General features: G+C 36.2%; 1 protein-coding gene across 21 annotated transcripts in view; it reads right to left on the reverse strand.

Annotated features, from left to right (window-relative positions):
• SNX14 (sorting nexin 14) overlaps window positions 1–23,119 on the reverse strand; it is a 105,498-nt gene that overhangs the window by 10,434 nt on the left and 71,945 nt on the right. For all 21 annotated transcript variants that reach the window (XM_055257719.2, XM_055257688.2, XM_055257697.2 and 18 more), the window contains 6 exons: window positions 20,784–20,985; window positions 17,412–17,495; window positions 14,602–14,702; window positions 12,418–12,529; window positions 4,575–4,615; window positions 4,327–4,446 (listed from right to left, as the gene is read on the reverse strand). In XM_055257719.2, the coding sequence (XP_055113694.1) occupies window positions 4,327–4,446; window positions 4,575–4,615; window positions 12,418–12,529; window positions 14,602–14,702; window positions 17,412–17,495; window positions 20,784–20,985 (660 nt within the window). The remainder of the gene's footprint in view (window positions 1–4,326; window positions 4,447–4,574; window positions 4,616–12,417; window positions 12,530–14,601; window positions 14,703–17,411; window positions 17,496–20,783; window positions 20,986–23,119) is intronic.

Here is a 23,119-nt window from a genome sequence, read left to right on the forward strand (position 1 = left end):
TCCCTCTACTCTTTTAAATTTTCAGTTTAATTTTTTTCTTTCACTAAAAAACAGTGATATTATATAGTAAGTCTGGAAAACAGGGGAAAAACAACTCAATTTTGTTTTCCCTCTGTATTTTCAGCATGGTTTGCATTATTTTTAAACAGAAATATAAAATAAAAGTTGGAATAATAAAGAGATATATAGTTTATTACATCTGTTGACAATAATCACTAAGGCTAAATAAAGTGACACAGAGCAAAGGGGCATTTAAACTTTTATATTAAAACTCAACCACCTAATAGCATTACTATTAAACTTTTGTATATTAACTTGTAGTCTCTATGTACATAGCCACAAATCAATGAGGTTCAAAAAATATCACATCCTACTTTTTCATTTAGCACCGTATCAAATATCTTTATGTTGCTTTATAGTATTCATAAGCACAATTTCATCTGCTGCAAAACATTCCTTGAATAGATGTTCCTTAAAATAATCATTCCTACAATTTTAGAATTTCATGTTGTTTCCAATTTTTCACTTATGTAAATAATATTTTAATAAACACCTTTACATGTTATAAGCTCTTCTCTTATTTTTCTCCCTGACAAATTCCTAGCATTCAGGTCAGGAGGTCAAAGAGCATAAACACCTGATTTATTTTGTTACACAGTATCAATTTATTTCCCAAAAGGTTGGGCCCATTTATTAGTCACCAGGAAAGTAAATATCCAGTTTGACCAAACTTTCATAAATTATTTTGCAAACATATTCCCTATGTACTAAAATTCACACATCAGTATATTTCTTCTTTCCCTATGTTTAGCCTGGTTAATCCTCTGAAATCATACCCATTAGGTCTTTCATATTTCATCATTCACAAAAGTATGCATACATAGTGAAGGCCACCAAGAAAAGAATTTCATAAGAATCTCTCACATCTTTTCAAGCAGTTTGGAATATCAATCTCAATAATCCTGAGGGAGAAGACAAATATTACTAAGACTGATGAACTACACTATGTCTGTTTCTTAGGAGACAGAGCTATTACTGAGGAGGGCTGAAGACTTACTCTGAGAGACACTTAAGATGCCTGAGCAGAGGAGAGGAGTTAGGGCCCATATCTCCATTTCTCCTCTTGAACATTTTAACATTTTTATTTTATAATGATGTTTAATGGAATTTTCGTGTTCAATAAAGATAAACGTAAGGATCAAGGAAAGCAAAATGTGCATTAATATTGACAAACCACAAACAAAATAACGTAAGCCAAGTTTTCAGCCACTATATTCTTCAGAGCACTAGACAGGCTATCTTCTCCTGCTCTTCCTGACCTGTGTGTGCATTTACTATTCAAGAATCTTAAGTACAACCAGGGTTTTATAATGCAATAAATCTGTTTTGCCGGAAAACATCTGCAGCTAATAGTAAACCATTATTTAAAATGATAGTAGACCTGGGGGGAATATCAAACAAATTCTAAAAATAAAATACACAGTAACAATTTTTTTTTAAGTTTAGATATGTTTATGCAGAAGACCAGACAACACTGAAGAGGCAGAGCTGGAAGACAGGATCAGAAAAAGTAAACATATACCACCAAAAAGTAGCGAAAATGAAGACAGAAAATATGGAGGAAGGCTTAAGAGATACGGAAAACAGAATGATAACTAAATCTGTATTCCAGAAGGAGGTAAGAGAGGGAACAGAGAGAAGGCAATATTCGAAGAACAATAGCTGAGAATTTTTCAAAACTGGTAAACTGAAGTAGACTGTTAAAGTAGCAGCCCCCAGTGATCATGCTTCTCTACAGCCACACTCTTGTACCGTTCCCTCCCACATCAACTCTGGGCTTGGCTACATGACTTGCTTTGGGACAAATGTTAAGCAAAATGTTCAACACAGTCCTGGAAAGTTGTGTGTTGGGGTAAGCCCTCTTAAGAATGCTGGTACCATGAGAGCCCAGAATTGCTTGCTGAAGACACATGGCCCAGCCAAGAGGAAACATACACAGTCAGACAAGCGAATGAGGCCACCTTTGGCCATATTCCAATTCAAGAAGCTCTAAGACTGCAGCCCTAGTGAGACCATAAGTACAATATGGCTAAGCCAAGTCCAAATTGCTGACCCACAGAATCATAAGCAAATAAGAGAGTCGTTTTAAACCATTCACTTTTGGAGTGGTTTGTAACATAACAATGTTTAAGTGATTTGTACCTAAAAGCAGGGTGTTGCCATAACATAAACATAAAATACATGGTATTAGCTTTGGAAGCTAGGGGTAGGTGGAGGCTGGAAAAATAGCAGGAGTCTGCAGTAAAACTTGGAAAAAATGACAAGCTCTTAGTCAAGTCAGAAAGCATGAGGTAGCTGTTCTTGGAAATGGAAAACTTACATCACATGTATTCTTTGACCACAGTGTAATTAAACTAGGATCAATAACAACAATAAAGGAACAATCTGAAAATTCAAGAATGTTTGTAAACTTAAAAAAAAATTATAAATAACCCATAGGTCAAAGAGGGAATCATAATAAAAAATTCTGAACTGAATAACAAAAATACCACATACTGAAATTTACAAGCCAGTGTTAAAACAGATTTAAAGAAAAATGTGTACATTTTAATGCTTATATTAGAAAAGAAAGGCTAAGTTAAGCATTAGTTCCACCACAAGAAGTTAAAACTATAATACAAACAAAAGCCCAAAGAACTACAAAGAATTTTTCAAAATAACAGAAATAAAGGTAATTTTAAAAGTCTGACAGAAAAGCTCAACAAAGCCAAAAGATCGATCAAATTAAAAAAAAAAAAGAAAAAGAGAAGACGTAACCAATGTCGAGAATAAAGAGACATAGCTACAGATGTCAGGAACAATGAAAAGACAAAATTTGGGGGACTTCAGACCTATACCTTACAAATTTAGATAAAGTACAAAATTTGTCAAAAAATATAACCTATTGAAACTGAATCATGAAGTAATAAACCTGAAGAATTTTATAATTGTTAAAGAAATTAAATTGGTTATAAAAAAATCTTCCTACAAACAAAACTGGAGGCCTAGATGACTTTACGAACTCTATCAAATATTTATAAAAAGTCTACCAAAAATAAAAAATGCTAATAAAACTTTGATACCAAAACCTAACAAGGACAGAATGAGAAAGAAAAATTATAGGCTATTTCTACCCATGAACATGAATGTAAACTTCCTTAATCTTTTTTTTTTTTTTTTTTTGAGACAGAGTCTTGCTCTGTCCCCCAGGCTGAAGTGCGGTGGCACGATCTTGGCTCACTGCAACCTCCACCTCCCGGGTTCAAGCGACTCTCCTGCCTCAGCCTCCCGAGTAGCTAGGATTACAGGCACCCACCACCACGCCTGGCTAATTTTTGTATTTTCAGTAGAGGCAGGGTTTCACCGTGGTGGCCAGGCTGGTCTCGAACTCCTGACCTCAAGTGATCCATCCACCTTTGCCTCCCAAAGTGCTGGGATTACAGGTGTGAGCCACAGTGCCCGGCAACTTCCTTAATCTTATAAAGGTTATCTATTAATACAAAAAGAGCTACACTATACTATTCGATGGTGAAATAATTAAACAGTTTCCTTTGTATATAGCAGTCCTAGTAAGGAATAAAACAAAACTGCAATCATTTACGACAATTGTGTCAATATAAAAGAATTACCAGATATTACTAAAACTAATGTTAAGTCTAGCAAGATTACTAAATAAAAATATTTCTATCTATATATACAATAAAGTTATAAAATGAAAATATTAATAATATTAAAGATACTATTCGGAGTATTAACAAAAATAAAGATTAGAGGTCCTTTGAGCTCCCATAGCTCCCCATGCTGGGCACTACACCTTGGCACTAAACAGCTTCTTGAGGACAAGGAATGTATCTTTATATTCCCAGTGCCTAGCACTCAATCATAGGCTGTAATAAAATGTTTGTTTAATGAATGGATAAAATACTTTATAAGCCATGAAAATTAGGTAATGCCATCCAATAAACATCAACACAGTATAGCAATTAATTTCTTATTATTGAAAGTTGGTGACATATAACCTAAGAAAACCACTTTTAAAAATCCCCAAATACGGAAGTGGCATAAGTTTGCAAATATAGTATCCAGAGAAACATTTACCACATTAAAGCAAAGAACCAAGTAATTACACACAATACCCTCTGTATACTGTTCAACTGATTTCCACATAAAGGAAATGTATAGCTCAATCCACTTCTTTAACAAAATATTCATTCTCCCGATAATGAAAAAGTCATCTCAAGTAGGCCAACTTAAAACTTAATAGTTCTTTAATGCAATGTGCAGTACCTTCTTGTTGTTTTCTGAAGTAGGGCTGAGAATGGTCAGTTCTGGTCTACTTGGTTTAGGCTTTGGAGATTCACAAGAATTAATGAAATTCATGATAAAAGTTTCCAAATGCTGACCTTTCTGTGGTGATAGATTATTGTAAGAAAATAAAAAATAAAGGTAATTTTTAGGACATAAGCAAAATTTATCAATATTTAAATATGTTTATGACTATCATGTTATAGAACACACATAAATCAGTTATTCACCTCTTTCATTAGTTTTCCAGGAACAGATTTTATAATTTTCCCTGCAATTAAAAGTAAAACATTATTTTAGGAAGGCATAAAACTCTTCATAATTGCTCACATGAATACTTAACCAGGTAATTTTAAATACGAAATAGCCAAGTTAAAACTGTAAAAAGTACTTATGATTGACCATTTCACATTCCATGGAAATTTTCAATAAATATGGTATTCTGAAATATTTATAGATATAATATTTGGGATTTACTTTAAAAAAATCCAGTGAGGTAAGTGGTGGGAGAAGGGATGGAACAAGCCAAGGGTTGATAACAAAGTTGAGTAAGAAGTTTATTACATAATTTTGTCTACTTTTGTGAAAATTTCCATAAGAAATATTTTCAAAGGATTTTCAGTAACAGTTAATATATAATGGTATCTAAAGATATGCAAAGGCCAGTCAAAAAAAAGTTTTAAGAATTGCCTCAATATTTAAAACTATTTCTGTAGTTTATATTCTGAATTTTAGATTAAGAATTTCTATTCTAAATCCTATGTTTGCTAAAATTACTTCTTGATCTCCAGTTTCCCTTATTGTAAAACATCAAACATCTTGAGATTTTCTCCTGCACTTAGAAATGACTTAAAAATCAATCAAAATTGATAAGTACAACTTAAACTGCTTTCTGAACAAATCAGAAAAAAGTAGATTTATGGCAATAGAAGGGGACATTAATAATAAAGAATAAAAATACTGTTTTGTGACAGGCAAACCACCCAACCTTCCCACTTGGCTATTTCTGGTATTGCTGGTTCTCATAACACTCCCTCCTTAGAATGTTCCCAAGTGCCTTAAATTATATGGTTTCATCCCATGCTTTTCTGTCTTCTATGTGTTCTTACTGAGCCAAATTATTTGCTCAATCTGATTTCAAATAGAATTCAAATCTCTAATCCCTGCCTGTCTCCTGGACTCTCTTGCTTTATAAAACTTCAACTGGATTCTATAAACTCAGTAAGTTTAAAACTGCTCTTAATGTATCCCCTATTCCAACAAGTAACAGCATTCATCCAGTTATTTAAATAGAAAGTTGGATCATCCTTGATCATTTCTTCTTCAATCAAACCTAGTCAGTAACCAGGAGTACCCAATCTCCTAAACACCATATGTAACCAAATATTTTGTCCTCACTTTTTTCCCCCAATAAAAAGATACACACACACAAAATATTTTGACTCAAATAAATGTATTGATTTGGGTGGGGGGGTGGGTATAGACAGAAGCCAAATGTCCACTCGCATTATTTAACTCACTGATTTAGTTCCACATACATTACTTCAGATTACATCATATAAAATATATTTAGAGGCTAGGCAGGGTGGCTCCATGCCTGTAAGCCCAGCAATTTAGGAACCTAAGGTGGGAGGATCAATTGAGGAGAGGAGTTCAAGACCAGCTTGGGCAACATAGCAAGATCCCATCTCTACAGATACTTAAAAATTAGCCAGGTGTGCTGGTGTGTACCTGTAGTCTTAGCTACTTTGGAAGGCTGAGGCAGGAAGGATCACTTGAGCCCAGGATTTGAGGCTGCAGTGAACTATGATTGTGCCACTGCACTCCAGCCTGGGCAACAGTGTGAGACTCTGTCTCTAAAAACCATAATGAATACAAATGAATAAAAAATAAAATATATTTAGAAACATTGCTTTTATACCGTAGTAGTTAGTAGTAGTAGTAGTAGTAGTAGTAGTAGTAGTAGTAGTAGTAGTAGTAGTAGAAGGGATGTAGTCTCACTCTGTCGCCCAGGCTGGAGCGCAGTGGCATGATCTCGGCTCCCTCCACTTGCCAGTTTCAAGCAATTCTCCTGCCTAGGCCACCCAAGTAGCTGGGATTATAGGTGCACGCCACCACGCCCAGCTAATTTTTGTATTTTTAGTAGAGACAAGGATTCACCATGTTGGCCAGCCTGGTCTTGAACTCCTGACCTCAAGTGATCCAACCACCTCGGCCTCCTAAAATACTGGGATTACAGGTGTGAGCCACTGCACCTAGCCAATGCTGTATTATTTTTTAACTTTTTTTTTTTTTTTTTTTAGATGGAGTTTTGCTCTGTTGCCCAGGCTGGAGTGCAGTGGTGCGATCTCGGCTCACTGTAACCTCCACTTCCCAGGTTCAAGCAATTCTCCTGCCTCAGCCTCTTGAGTAGCTGGGACTACAGGCACCCACCACCATGCCTAGCTAATTTTTGTGTTTTTAGTAGAGACAGGGTTTCACCATGTTGCTCACGCTGGTCTTGAACTTCTAAGTTCAAGTGATCCATCTGCCTCAGCCTCCCAAAGTGCTGGGACTACAGGTGTGAGCCACCACGCCCAACGATTTTTTAACAATTTTATTCAAACTTTTCCAGCTTATATTAGTTTGGTCTGTTTTGATGTTTATGTAAAAAGAATCAGGCTGTATACATTCTTTCATTTTTGTTTCTTTCATTCAACATTTTTAAAAGTTCATCCACATTGTTGCTAGTAGCCTCATGATATGGGTATTCAATGTTATGACTTTACCACAGTTTATCTGTCCATTCAATTGTGATGAACATTTGTGCTGTTTCTAGTTTGGACTATACAAAGAATTCTACTATGAACGTTCTTAAACATGGATAGATTCTCCAAAGTATATATCTGAGAGAGGAACTGCTGGGTCCTTCAGTTTTTATACCAAACAATTTTTCCAAGTAGTTTTTCAATTTATAGTCCTACTAACAGTGTGTAAGAGTTCCTGTTGCTTTACATCTGCACCAATACTTAGCACTTAGTATAATCAGACTTTTAAAAACTTTGGTGAATGTGGTGTTTCCCAAATATGATTCTAATTTGAGTTTCCCTATTAATGAAATTAGGCACCTTTCCATGTATTTATTGACCATCTGATTTCCTCTTTTGTGAAGTGTTTTTCTTTTGTTTTTAGAGAAAGGGTCTCACTCTGTCACTCAGGCTGGAGTGCAGTGGTGTGTTCATAGCTCACTGTACCCTCGAACTTTCTGGGCTCAAGTGATCCTCCCGCCTCAACTTCTGGAACAGCCAGGACTACACATGCACACCACCATACCCAGCTAATTTTTTGTTGTTGTTGTTGTTTTTTTTTTGTAGAGACAGAGTCTCACTTACGTTGCCCAGGCTGGTGAAATTATTTTTCTTCTGTCCATTTTTCTACTGTATTGTCTTCCAACTAAATTTGCAATATTTGCAAATATTTTCTCCCATTGTACAGATTAAATAGTTGCAAACCTTACAGGTAAAATATCCATAAATATTTCCTCCCATTCTACAGGTTGTCTCTTGACTCTGCTGCTTGTTTCCTTTGCTGTGTAGAAGTCTTTTATTAGGTTGGTGCAAAAGTGAGATTTTTGCTGCTTAAAAGAAAAAAAAAAAAAAGGCAAAAGCCGCAATTACTTTTGCACCAACCTAATAGTTTAATCTAGCCCCATTTGTCTATTTTTGTTTTGTTGCCTATGCTTTTGAAGTCTTAGCCATAAGATCTTTGCCTAGACTAAAGTCGAGAAGCATCCTCCTCTCATTTTCTTCTAGTAGTTTTATAATTTGGGGTCTTACATTTAAGTCTTTAATCCACTATGAATTTGATTTTTTTATTATGTGGTTGACAGTGGTCTAGTTTCATTCTTCTGCATATGGATATCCAGTTTTCCCAGCACTATTTATTGAAAAGGGTATCCATTCCCCCATGTAGGTTCTTGACACCTCTGTCAAATTTAGTTGACTATGATACATGGATTTATCTCTGCAATCTTCTAATACCTTTACAGGTTTCTATATAGGACTCCAGTCTACTTAAATGTGGCTACTTCGTAAGAGTTCAAATGTATACCCAATATCCCAGTAGCATTTCTTGAAAAGCTGACTCCTTCCCCATTCTGCAGAGCCATGCTCACAAATCAAGTGTCCACAGATGTACAGATCGGTTTGGGGATCTCTGTTCTGTTCCAGGGGTCTACTGATTAATTTAGTGTTATAAGTCAAGACATATGATAGAGCTCTCCAACCTTATTCTTATTCTAAAATGTGTTACCTACCCCTTGGTCCTATGCATGTTTATATAAATTACAGATTCAGCTTCAAGGTATACACACATACACCACCTGTTTGATTTGGATTGGGACTGTATTATAGCTAGAAATCAACTTGAGGATAAATTTACATCTTTACAATATTGTGGTTTCTAAACAATGAATATGATTTCTATTTTCTTGGGTCTTCTTTAATATCTCTCAATAAAAGTTTACAATTTTCTCTATAATGGTAATGCACACACATACTCTACTAGGTTTATTCCCAGATACTGATTCTAAGTACTTAGTATCATCCTTTAAACTGCTGCCAGAGTTGGATTTCTGAAACCTAAATCTGATTAGGTTTCATTGTTTAAAATCTATCAGTGTCTCTTTCCCCCTGCTTAGATGATCAAGTCCAAATTCTTTATCATGACACATTTGGCCATAACTTATCTTTCTAGTCTCACTCTCTTGCATGTACTCTACCTTCAAGATACTCCAAACATTACCAGCTGATTCCCTCTCTCATGCCTCTTGTACATGCCAGTCCCTCCAACTGGAATGATCTCCTTATCTATCTCCTGCCGATTTCTATTAATCTTTCAATATTAGACAAATGATACCTTCCTAAGAAAGGCTTCCCTGTTTCCCTAAGAAGAACCAGCCATCCCTTTCTTTCAGTTGGATCTTCAAAGATGGGTAATATGGAAGAGCATTTAAAGTACAAGAAAAGAGTATAAACAAAGGCACTGGAGCAAAAGAATATAGGGGATTCGATTTTGCTAAAGTATGAAAGGAAGTAGTAAGAAATAATACTGGTAAGATATATTGGTATCAAAGCACACAGTGGTTTTCAGAGGGTTCCATATTAAACAATAAAGAGTTCCTAAGTTAACAAAGACAGAAAAACCAAAGGATTTTAGGTATGGTCAAACGTGTACTTTAGGAAGATTAATGTGGCTGTGTTACATAAGATAAACTGATAGAGAGCAGGAGGATGGGAATCCAGGAGATTAGATAGGAAACTTAGTACAGTTCAAATAAGAGGCAATGAAAACTGAACTAAGGAAAGAGTAAAGGGAATGAAGAGGAAGACACGAGTTAGACATCAAACAGGAAAAACTTACAGAATCTGGGAACTAAAAAGATGTGTAAGGCAGGGCATGGTGACTCACACCTGTAATCCCAGCACTTTGGGAGGCTGAGGCAGATGGATCACTTAAACTTAGAAGTTCAAGACCAGCATGAGCAACATGGTGAAACCCCATCTCTACTAAAAATACAAAAATTATCTGGGTGTGGTGGTGCACACCTGTAGTTCTCAGGAGGCTGAGGTGGGAGGAACGCCTGAGCCCAGGAGGCAGAAGTTGCAGTGAGCTGAGATCACGCCACTGCACTCCAGCCTGGGTGACAGAGAGAGACTCCATCTCCGAAAAAAAAAGATGTGTAGTGAGAGCATGGGAGAGAAAATCCAAGAGGTAATGGTAAAATTTCAAGCATGACTGAAATGACTGTAGTATCATTAATAGAATTACATGTTGGTTCTGAAAAGATGACAGATCAGATGGTGACGTCCAACTGGATATTAGAAAGGTACAACTAAAGGTCAGACTACATTTAGGCAGGCAGATCACAAAGTCAAGAGATCGAGACCATCCTGGCCAACATGGTGAAACCCGTCTCTACTAAAAATACAAAAACTAGCTGGGCTAGGTGGCGTGCGCCTGTAGTCCCAGCTACTAGGGAGGCTGAGGCAGAAGAATTGCTTGAACCCGGGAGGCAGAGGTTGCAGTGAGCCAAGATGGCGCCACTGCACTCCAGCCTGGGTGACAGCGACAGAACAAGACTCCGTCTCAAAAAAAAAAAAAAAAAGAAAGAAAGAAAAAAAAAAAGAGACATTTACATATAGGCAAAAATTAAAATAATAGGTTCTGTGGAGACTGGCAAGAGGAAAATTGAGGACAGAGCTTGGAAAACACCTATATTTATGTGTATAGAGATAAGGGAGGATTGTGTAGGATGGAAATGCAGTGATAGGACTGAAACAGTTAAGAGAATAATATGCAATAATGAATGCCAAAGGCAAAGAATTTCTAAAGGAAAGAATGCTGCAGAGGAGGTCAAGAAGACTGAGGAGTGAGAAGATGTCTCTGTTAACAATGAGATCACTGGCCAGGCATGGTGCTCACTCACGCCCGTAATCTCAGCACTCTGGGAGGCCAAGACAGATGGATCACCTGAGGTCAGGAGTTCGAAACCAGCCTGGCCAGTGTGGTGAAACCCCGTCTCTACTAAAACTACAAAAAATTAGCTGAGTGTCGTGGTGGGCACCTGTAATCCCAGCTACTTGGGGGGCTGAAGCAGGAGAATTGCTTGAACCTGAGAGGTGGAGGCTGCAGTGAGCCAAAATCACACCACTGCCGTCCAACCTGGGTGACAGAGCAAGACTCCATCACAGAAAAAAAAAAAAAAAAAAAAAAAATCCAATCACTGATAACCAGCAGGTGGAATAGTAATTAAGGAACAGTTTTTAAAACAGAATGGAGGCATGCCAGGGGTTTACAGGATGATTCTTTGGAAAATTTCAGACTACCATTTATTTAATTGAATCCTTTGTTATATTTCTATTTTTTATACATGTACTTATAATGTATGTATTATATTAGTGGTTAGAGAAGATGATCTATCTGGATTTCTGCTGAACTTGTTGCTATTCAGACAAACTATAATAAATAATTCATCCAAAAGTGATAGCTGAAGTTAAGTGCTCAAGTATTACAACACAAAAACACTTTCTGAAACATGATCTTCAGGAAATACTAACTTCAATCTCTAACAGTAAAAATATAATAATGTCTTCAGTATCCCAGCAGACTGTGCTTTGACTATAGATTCTATATCTGTCATAATAAAAATTAGTATTTTTAAAAATAGAGCAAATATAAGCTTTCTGACACATCTTCATTTTCTTTACAATAGTACTAGTAGAAATAAGGCAATCTACTAACTGCAAAATGGTTTTACTAATTGTAAAGTTACTTTGAAATTAAAGATCAAGAAACTAAATTATTTTTCTAAGTTACTAATGAAAAATTCAAAACAAATTAACGATATTCAAAGCAGAAATATTTCCACAATCTCATGTGTACATTCCATGCCACAGTTTTATAGCCAACAATTAAACTTTAAATAAAATTCATGTACAGAAGTACCATGAAATGAAATTTGCTCAGAATGACATATTAATTCAAGTTAATTAAAAGCTGGTTTATACAAAGTTTACTTACCGAAATTACTACTACAAGTGAACCAAAAATTAGGTTTTAAGGAATATTTATAATGCTTTATAATACAAAATAAGGACGGGCACGATATAACTTAAAGATGTGGAAAAATGCAACTGTCTTAAACTAAATTAAATGTTAACAGATCTAGTCTTTTTGAGATATTTAATGAGAAATTTCAAATACCACAGCTATTCATATACTGTATGATGAAAATACTGATTCACATATACTAAAAATACCATCTCTACTTTTCTTATATTTAAATTTAAGAAAATAAATTTATAAATACATTGACTAATGTAATTTTCTGTGATGACAAATGGCTAGAAGTGACTGCTTAAATAATCAGAACTCAAAATGGACTGATTAAGGTCAGCATCTGACAATTTATCTCTAAATGCAGAAATAAGGACCCTCGGAATTTACCATAGGCTATACTATATATTTTTCTAAATTAATCTGAAAATGCTGATTCTTTTCAGCTTATTATAATGATTCTTTAAATTGACTTACCAAGATTTACATCTGGTAGTATCTTATCAAGAAATTGTGTTTCCCCACCATTAGGGGAAAGAAAGTCTGCCAGAAGTTGACTATTACTCAGTTCTGGATGCTGCAGAAGTTTCTTGAATTAACAAAAAAAGGGAAAACACAGTTTAGAAATCTAGAGGAGTAATCAAAACTGTATTTTAATTTTTTTAAATTTTAAATCCCTAAAAGCTACTTTATATTTAAAATAATAAAGCAATTGCATTTTTAGAGGGAAGCGTATAGGATAGTAGGTAAGACCTTGGCCTTTATAGTCAGATATGAATGGGTTCGAATTCTGGCTCTTCCACATGCTGGCTAAGTGACACTAGAAAAGTTCCTAAATTGCCCAAGAGTCAGTTTCCTAACTTATAAAATGAGAATAATGACACTACCTACTTTATAGTATTGTTATATAAAGCATTTAGCACAGTATCTGACACACAGTAAAACTAAACATTAGGTACTATTATTTCCCAGTTTCTCAACTACAGAAAAATATGAGAGCATGATACAGCTGTCCTGATAAATTTTTAAAAGTCGGCATAAAGGGTTTTGCAGAAAACTAGATGTGGAAATGTGAAATAACTTGAAAAATCTGTTGTCTGTTCTTCCTGCAACACTATTTTCTAATAAGATAACATGGGCTGGGCGCGGTGGCTCATGCCTGTAATCCCAGCACTTTGGGAAGCTGATACAGGTGGATCACCTGAGGTCAGGAGTTCAAGACCAGCCTAGCCAACATGGTGAAACTCCGTCTGTACTAAAAATACAAAAACTAGCCAGGAGTGGCGGTGGGTGCCTGTAATCTCAGCTACTTGGGAGACCGAGGCTGGAGAATGGGCTGAACTCGGGAGGTGGAGGTTGCAGTGAGCCGAGATCGTGCCGTTGCACTCCAGCCTGGATGACAAGAGCAAAACTCTATCTCAAAAAAAAAAACAAAAAAAGCCAAAATTAACCCAGTCTTACCTAATAGTTCCTAACTATGAAAACAGTTACAAAACTTTATAAGCAGAAATCTACATTAAAAACACCAGTACAGCTATCTCTAATTTAAATCCATATTACGAGAAAATATTTCTTCCAGAGTAAAGTACTCTAGTTTGTAGAAATAATTAGCTGGTTCAAATAATGAGTTAATAGTATCAACAAAAACATAGCTTTGTGTTTTATCCAAACTTCCTTGCAGTAGTTATTATTTAATATTTCAATTTTTACATCACCAAAAATTTATATAGAAGATACATATATAGACATATATACACACACACACACACACACACACACACACACACACACACACATATATATTCAACTTGGAGTTGAAAGCATTCAACAGTTCAGAGACAGGAAATAAAGTGTAAATACTCCTTTACACTGCTGGGTATTTTTAATTTAAAAGTCTTTCTTTTTGGCTAGGAAGCATCCAAATTTAACTGAATCAAAATTTTTTTAAAAATATAAAATTTCATGCCCAAATAATTTTTTTAATAAATTAAAAGTATTCTCCCTTGTAAGCACTTGATAAAGAAAGATGTTTATTAATCTCGGAGAGCCTGATGTCTCAAATAACTTTTATGATGACTGTACCATGTATTTAAATAATATACCCATACATTTTAACATAATGTAATGTGTACACACTGAGAAAAATGGAATTCAACTCCACATCGCAAATAGTAGAGTTGATCCCAGGAAATTGGAAAAATATCTATGAACCCAAAAGAAAAGGGACTGAGGAATAACATAGGAAAGAAGACTCCAAAGTTCAGAAAAAGCTAAACACAAAAATCAAACAGAAAACAGAACGAACAGTAACAAATATTCTAAGAATACTACCCAGTATTCTTCAAATGCATCTAATCTTTTACATCAAAAGTTTCTTTTTTTTGATGTCCTATACGAAGTTTTAACTAGCCTAAAACTAAGTTAAGATTTTGCTTCCCCTAAGAAAATATCTTGCATTTCATTCAATTTGGAGAGGGGGGGAAGTAATATACTTTTGACAAAAATTCATTCTAAAATTCACAAGGAAAAATGTTTTTTAAATTAAAATCCACATGGAAAGGTATTTATAAACCAAAGAACACGTATGTACAAGAGAAAAAGAGACAAATTAGAGAATGCTATGATTAGCAACATTTGGAATTAATACAGTTGATGCTATACCTGTAGATACTCTTGGAACTCTTCCCTCTTTGACTTTAAGAATTCATAATTTTTGGGGCCAATGATCCTCTTAGAAGGAAGCTGGGCATCAGGAAATGTACCTGAAATTAGTATATATTATAGTTATTACTATGTTCTGCTACTATTTTTAAAACCTTAAATTAGGTTTTAAAATTTACTATGGCACATTCAGATTAGCAATACTGCCTTGTACAGATGTGACATTATTCTTTGAAAATCTTCACAAAACCAGAGAGCTTCAAGTCAGAAGTCCAGACCAAAGAACTTGAGTCTACTGATAAACAAAATATTACTCTTGTAACAATCACTGTTTGACATAGATTTTTTAGCTTTCTATTCTAGTAAAACAGCTTCAAAAAATTATTATGAGATTTTTTTTTTAAATTCTATTAGACAAAACCTTACTAAAGAAATAACTAATTTCTCACGGGGAAAAAAAAATAGCATTTTGTCAATGCTATATAAATGGCTTAAAATCACAATGTAGGCTGGGTGCAGTGGTTCACACCTGTAATCCTAGCACTTTGGGAGGCCACAGCGAGCAGATCACTTGAGGTCAGAAGTTCAAGACCAATGTGATAAAACCCCATCTCCACCAAAAATACAAAAAAATTAGCCAGGCGTGGTGGCAAATGCCTGTAATCCCAGCTACTTAGGAGGCTGAGGCAGGGGAATCGCTGGAACCTGGGAGGCGGAGGTTGCTGTGAGTTGACAGCGCACTACTGCACTCCAGCCTGGGTGACAGAGCGAGACTCATCTCAAAAAAAAAAAAAAAAAAAAGGCCACCAACATAGTGAAACCCTATCTCTACTAAAAACACAAAATTAGCTGGGTGTGGTGGCACATGCCTGTAATCCCAGCTACTCGGGAGTCTGAGGCAGGAGAATCACTTGAACCCAGGAGGCAGAGGTTGTGGTGAGCCAAGATCGTGCCATTGCACTCCAGCCTGAGTAACAAGAGGGAAACAAGGAAATGAAGGAAGGAAGGAAATGAAGGAAGGAAACAAGGAAACGAAGGAAGGAAGGAAGGAAGGAAATAAGGAAACGAAGGAAGGAAGGAAACAAGGAAACGAAGGAAGAAAGGAAGGAAACAAGGAAACGAAGGAAGGAAGGAAGGAAACAAGGAAACGAAGGAAGGAAACAAGGGAAGGAAGGAAGGAAGGAAGGAAGCAAGCAAGCAAACAAGCAAGCAAGCATGAATGGGCTTTCTCAGATAGGGCTGGCTTTAGAAACTTTAGCATCAAAAAAGAAAAGTATGGAGATAAACTGTCTTCTCTCAGCCTTAAACAAAAAAAGTAGTTTTCAGAGAAAGAACAAGGATGGTACTGCACCAGATTGGTAGAGAGAAAGATAAAACCATTTGAACACAAGTACAAACTCAAAATCTAGGCAAAAACATGGAGTGGGACCTTGTATTCTTTTTTTTTTTTTTTTTTTTTATTATACTTTAGGGTTTTAGGGTACATGTGCACAATGTGCAGGTTTGTTACATATGTATCCATGTGCCATGTTGATTTCCTGCACCCATTAACTCGTCATTTAGCATTAGGTGTATCTCCTAATGCTGTCCCTCCCCCCTCCCCCCACCCCACAACAGTCCCCGGAGTGTGATGTTCCCCTTCCTGTGTCCATGAGTTCTCATTGTTCAATTCCCACCTATGAGTGAGAACATGCGGTGTTTGGTTTTTTGTCCTTGCGATAGTTTACTGAGAATGATGTTTTCCAGTTTCATCCATGTCCCTACAAAGGACACGAATTCATCATTTTTTATGGCTGCATAGTATTCCATGGTGTATATGTGCCACATTTTCTTAAGCCAGACATTTATGCAGCCAAAAAACACATGAAGAGATGCTCATCATCACTGGCCATCAGAGAAATGCAAATCAAAACCACAGTGAGATACCATCTCACACCAGTTAGAATGGCCATCATTAAAAAATCAGGAAACAACAGGTGCTGGAGAGGATGTGGAGAAATAGGAACACTTTTACACTGTTGGTGGGACTGTAAACTAGTTCAACCATTGTGGAAGTCAGTGTGGCGATTCCTCAGGGATCTAGAACTAGAAATACCATTTGACCCAGCCATCCCATTACTGGGTATATACCCAAAGGACTATAAATCATGCTGCTATAAAGACACATGCACACGTATGTTTATTGCGGCACTATTCACAATAGCAAAGAGTTGGAACCAACCCAAATGTCCAACAACGATAGACTGGGACCTTGTATTCTTTATCTTCCCATAATAATCATCCTTATCACAGGCTTTGCTCTTATAACAGGGAAAGGAACGTTCCATACCCTTCTCAATAAAAACCAACCTGAATTTGGATCGGGGACACTCTACAGAGCTTTTCTAAAATAAAAAGATTTAGAACACACAAATAAAATTCACCAAGCTAAATACAAAAAAAAAAAAAAGCTGGAAAATCTTTATAACTATATCCCTGATATTAATCAAAATAAATACATTGATGAGACAGGAAGAACAAAAAAGAGTAAATAGAGAACCCTTTCTAAAATATAGTTTTAAAATAGCTATTATTAAATTTTGATTTTATTAAAAAAAGCATAAACGTACATTGCAAGAACTTTAAATATACAGATAAATAAAAATAAGAAGATAAACAATACATTTCCGTTATCAATAAAAGTGTACATAAGCATCAGTATTGTATTTCTTGTATTTCAATTACTTAAAATAAAAAAATTAATCTGGTGTCATAGCTTTAAAGAATGCTAAAGCTGAAATGTAATGTTTTATCCAAAAAGAATAACATACCATGAAATTCTGTTAGTTTTGATTCAAGTACATAGAATTCAAGATATCTTCTATAGACAGACCAATGTTCAGGCTCGTGTCCAACTGTAAATTGAGTACACACACACACTGAGTAACAAATAATTTCAAAACCCTGAAAGAATGCCATATTTAAAACATTAAGAATACAAAGCTGGCTGGACACAGTGGCTCATGCCTATAATCCCAGCACTTTGGGAGGCCAAGGTGGATGGATCATTTGAGGTCAGGAGTTCAAGGCCAGTCTGGCCAACATGGTGAAACCCTGCTTCTACTAAAAATACAAAAATTAGCCAAGTGTGGTGGCAGGCGTCTGTAGTCCCAGCTACTCAGGAGGCTGAGACAGGAGAATCGCTTGAACTCAAGAGGCAGAGGTTGCAGCGAGCCGAGATTGTGCCATTGCACTCCAGCCTGGGCAACACAGCGAGACTCTGTCTCAAAAAAAAAAAAAAAAAAAAAAAGAATAGAAAGCTGGACATTATTCCACAGTCATAATTTGTTATTTTTGGCATAACATTATTAACACATTTTGTGACTGATAAATTTCATCTATTTATGAAGTTATCTCAAATATACTTTTTCTATAACAGAATCAGAGCTGAGAGAAACTTTAAAATATCATGCAATTATGATTATTTTTAAAATATCACCAAAATGATGTATTTCATAAGAGTTTTTTTATTGATTTGGGGTTTCTCAAATATTTACCATATTGTCCTAATTTAATATAGTATAGAGCAGTACTATCCAATAGAACTTTCTGCAGTTACGAAGATGCTCCATGGATCTGCATTAATATAGTAGCTACTAGCCACATGTTGCTGCTGAGTACTTGCGAGGCAGCTAATGCAACTAAAGAACTGAAATTTTAATACAATTTAATTTGATTTTAATTACCACATGCACCTAGTGGCTATTAAATTGGGCAGCACACAGTAATGGTTTAAAGAGTAAGTCTGGAATCAGACTGCCTATTCTAATCCCAGTTAACCCTGCCCCCATGTACTATGTGGCCTTGAACAAATAACACCACTGTACCTTACATTGCTTAGATGTAGAATAACAATAATTGTGTCTATCACATAAAATAATCCACATAAAGCACTTCTGTACAGTGCATAGAACAGAGTAAATACCTCATAAATGTTAACTGTTATTGTTAACATCTACCATCAGTCTACCATAGATTTGAGAATGCAGTAGATCAAGTGAACCAATACCACAATCATCCAAAACAACACTTCCTTCTATTTAGAAAAAACCAACCTGATCACAACATATAAAGCAAATCGTAGTTTTCTTCTTCAACATTGGTCTTAAAAGATCCATAGTATATTTAGGCTAGGTTTCTAATGCTGAAATTGTTATTTTGTTACCCGTACAAAATCAATATACTAAATTATACACTTTTTTCTCCCTCATAGATCATGGTTTCTAAGAGCACATTACATTGACAGTAGAAGTCTGCAGCACTGTTGACAAAAATTATCTTTAAAATACAAGCTTTTGGCCCAGCACAGTGGCTCACGCCTGTAATCCCAGTACTTTGGGAGGCCAAGGCAGGAAGACCGCTTTGAGCCCAGGAGTTTGAGACCAGCCTCAGCAACATAGTGAGATCCTTTCTCTACAAAAAAATTTTAAAATTAGCTGGGTGTGGTGACATGCACCTATAGTCCCAGCTACTCAGGAGGCTGAGGTGAGAGGGTCGCTTGAACCTGGGAAGTTGAGGCTGTAGTGAGCCACAGTCATGCCACTGCACACCAGCTTGGGAAACAAAGAAAGACCCTCTCTCAAAAAGAAAAAAAATTAAATTAAAAAATAAAATAAAAGTTTTAAGATTTTTTGGTTTTTATTTTTTAATTACTGAGCCATGAATTATTATAATTTATGTTAAATGATTAACCTTTTAAGATAAAGCATACAAATTAAAAATAGTTGTCCTAAAGCAAAAACAAAACTATATTCCAAACACAACTAAGTTTGAAATGGAAATTTGACTCTATTATTGACAATGGTTTAGCTGTCCACCTGTCAGAATGTGAAAGAACAGCAACTACTAAGACTGAACAGCAACTCCAGCAAAATCAGGCAGTATGGTCTAAGACCTGGACAGAAAAAGATGCTGCCTGATATTTAGTTATGACAGGAAAAATTATAACTAGCTAGTCTGGGCATTCTTCCCTCCCAATTCCTATGTCTCATGTTCTTGAAACAGGATCAACTTCTGAGGAAAATCAGAAAACCTAATACTTTTTGAAAAATAAGTAAGAATAATTAGCACTGATCTTCACACTACTACTTAGTTATCCTCTCAAAACCACTTTCTAACATTGCCACTTTTTTTCCTTCTTTCCTCATAATTCCCTCTTCTTGAGCTCAACTTTATTTTCTGCTCATCATTCTCAAAATGTGGTGCTTTTCGTTACACTCACTGCCCCACTTCTTGGAAAAAGTGCAAAGTGGTGACTATTTTATTTTTTAATTCGATTTCTTTTTACCAAGTTACAAGTAGGACTTTAAAGTGGTGACTGTTTATCCTGCTACAGATGCTGTTAACCCTGGTCTCTATTACAGTCTATATCTGAAATAACCTAAAGAAAAAATATGGCAAAACATGAAGAAAACTTGTAAAGTTTTAACCATATTTTCATCAGTTCTTTTTTTCTGGAGGCAGGGTCTCACTCTTTCTCCCAGGCTGGAGTGGAGTCACACGATCTCGACTCACTGCAACCTCCACCTCCCAGATTGAAGCGATCTTCATGCCTCAGCCTCCAGAGTAGCCGGGACTACAGGCACGCACCACCAGGCAGGGCTAATTTTTGTATTTTTAGTAGATAAAGGGTTTTGCCATGTGGGCCAGGCGGGTCTCAAACTCCTGACCTCAGGTAATCCACCTGCCTTGGCCTCCCAAAGTACTGCGATTACAGGCGTGAGCCACCATGCCTGGCCATATTTTCCGCAATTCTAATTAGCCCACAAAATGGGTGAGAGAAAACACTGTCTTAATTAAACTAGAATAATACCTGATATAGTGCTATATGGATTAATGATAAGTAAGTGCAATGGCTAATGACAGCAACAAAATCATTAAAAGAACATTACATTGAATGCCTGATGGACTGTCAGGTGTCTAGCAGGCATCACTCAATAAGTGTTAATCAAGTTAATTAGTTAACTGCTATGAAGATAACCTAGGACATCCTAAGCTTTCTTTCAATTTTCTGTTCTGGACACTTCTCTTTTGGATATGCAGCCATATTTGTTAGTTAGAAGTGGCAAAATGTTTATCATACCTGATAACAACAGACTCATTCATGGGCATCTTTTAAGAAAGGTGTTCAGAAAGCTTCCTACCTGCTCTTCTATCATTTCTTTCAACGTCAATACAAAACACAGGAATTCTTTCTTTTTTCTCCTTCCTTTCAGAGGAAGGATCCTCAAAAAAGTCTACATATGGAATGCTAATTTTCCATGCAGCAAGGTTTCGGGGAGTATTAGGTGTGCTCACAGCCTCCACTGGAGAATCATCTTCCATTACAACAATACCTTCTTCAATCTGGAAAAAAATTACCAGGATGAATTTAATATTCCCAATACCTTTAGAACTATAGCATATGAAATACAAATATAAAGTAATATGCCCATATCAATTGATAATTTTTAAGACCCTGAAAGCTAGGTGATATTAAATTTTCTACTGAAAAAGTAAAGGTAAAAAGTTAAAAACTAACAAGTTACTAGCATCAACTCCAAATTTTCTTACATCATCTGTATATGAAAATATAATAGGCTGGGGACAGCGCCTGTAATCCCAACACTTTCAGAGGCTGAAGTGGGAGGATTGCTTGGGCCCAGGAGTTTGAGACTAGCCTGGGAAACACAGAGCAAGTAGGCACTGCTGCCAAATGATCACAACAAGGGTTCTGAAAGATAATGTCAGGCTGGGCACGATGGCTCTCACCTGTAATCCCAGCACTTTGGGAGGCCAAGGTGGGTGGATCACCTGGGTCAGGAGTTCAAGATAATGTCTCCTAAGTCTCCAATGAGACATCCTAAATGTCCAACTTAGGATCACAAACCAATTTAGGATCACTCGGCAGTGAAACTGGAAACTTCTCTTTTCCCTCAACTTCCTAAACAAGACAAAGAGGATTCCCCAAGGTCCCACAGCTTAGAACTAGCACAGTGTCTTCTAAATCCTAAATGGCATCATCTTAGTCTGCGTTAGCACCTTACTGTCCCTGAGTTTTCCCTTGATAGTATTAGACATTAGTTTGCCTGCTTCTCCAACTTTCTGTTACGACTATCTTTAATCCCAATCAAGAATTTCCTTCTTGGTGGGGTGGCGGGGGATAGCAATAGGAGATATACCTAATGCCAAATGATGAGTTAATGGGTGCAGCACACCAACATGGCACATGTATACATATGTAATAAACCTGCACCTTGTGCACATGTACCCTAAAACTTAAAGTATAATAATAATAATAATAAAAGAATTTCCTTCTTCCTTGGGTCACTACAAAACAAAGCAAACTCTCTCAGCTTTTTTAAAGATAGCCTCCTATTCCTGAGGCTAAAGTACAGCTTGTGTATCAAGCAATTGGGAAGGCAAAAAATAAAAAATACATCTTCCTCCACAAAAAATTATGTTTTAAAAGTTCATAATAACACGGTTAAGTACTTTTGTTATAATATCGAATAGACAGAAAAGATAGCAAACTATATGTATAAAATGTAGTCTACAGGGGTGAAAAGAGAAAGGTTTTTTTTTTTTTTTTTTTAAAGAAAATCACCAAAGTATTAATAGAAGTGGTTACTGGGTGGTAGATTATGCATGTATGTGGCATTTAAATTTTTTCCACTGTTCTATATTATTAAAAAACTGAGAATATGCTTAAAATTAGAAAACATAAACATTATTTTGAAAAAGACTTTCTCTGATCTACTTTCTTCTATCCACAATTTTTGTTTTTTTTTTTTTTTGAGACGGGCTTTTATTCTGCTACCCAGGCTGGAGTACAGTGACACAAACATGGCTCACTGCAGCCTTGACCTCCTGAGCTCAAGTGATCATCCCAAGTAGCTACAACTGCAGTTGCGCACCATCACACCCAGCTAATTTTTTAATTTTTGTAAAGACAGGGTCTCACCATGTTGCCCAGGCTGGTCTTGAACTCCTTGGCACAAGCAATCCTCCTGCCTCAGCTTCCCAAAGTACTGAGATTACAAATGTGAGCCACCACACCCAGCATAAAAATACTACCCACACCAAGGCTGGGTGCAAGTGGTTCACACCTGTAGTCTCAACACTTTGGGACTACAGGTGGGTGGATCACGAGGTCAGCAGTTCAGACCAGCCTGGCCAACATGGTGAAACCCCATCTTTACCAAAAAAAATACAAAAATTAGCTGGGCGTGGTGGCGGGCACCTGTAATCCCAGCTACTCAGGAGGCTGAGGCAGGAGCCTGGGAGGCAGAGGTTGCAGTGAGCTGAGATCATGCCACTGCACTCCAGCCTGGGTGACAGAGCAAGACTCCGTCTCAAAAAAAAAAAAAAAAAAAAAATACTACTCACACTTATAGGGAAAAAATAAAGGCATTAAAAAACTGCTTTATTTGAATTAATAAAAAAAGGTTTAAATAAGATTTTATTCCATTTAAATTATTATGAAGAATCAGTGACCCTT

Source organism: Symphalangus syndactylus, chromosome 2 (genome assembly GCF_028878055.3).
Source record: "Symphalangus syndactylus isolate Jambi chromosome 2, NHGRI_mSymSyn1-v2.1_pri, whole genome shotgun sequence".
In the NCBI taxonomy this organism is placed as follows: domain Eukaryota; kingdom Metazoa; phylum Chordata; class Mammalia; order Primates; family Hylobatidae; genus Symphalangus; species Symphalangus syndactylus.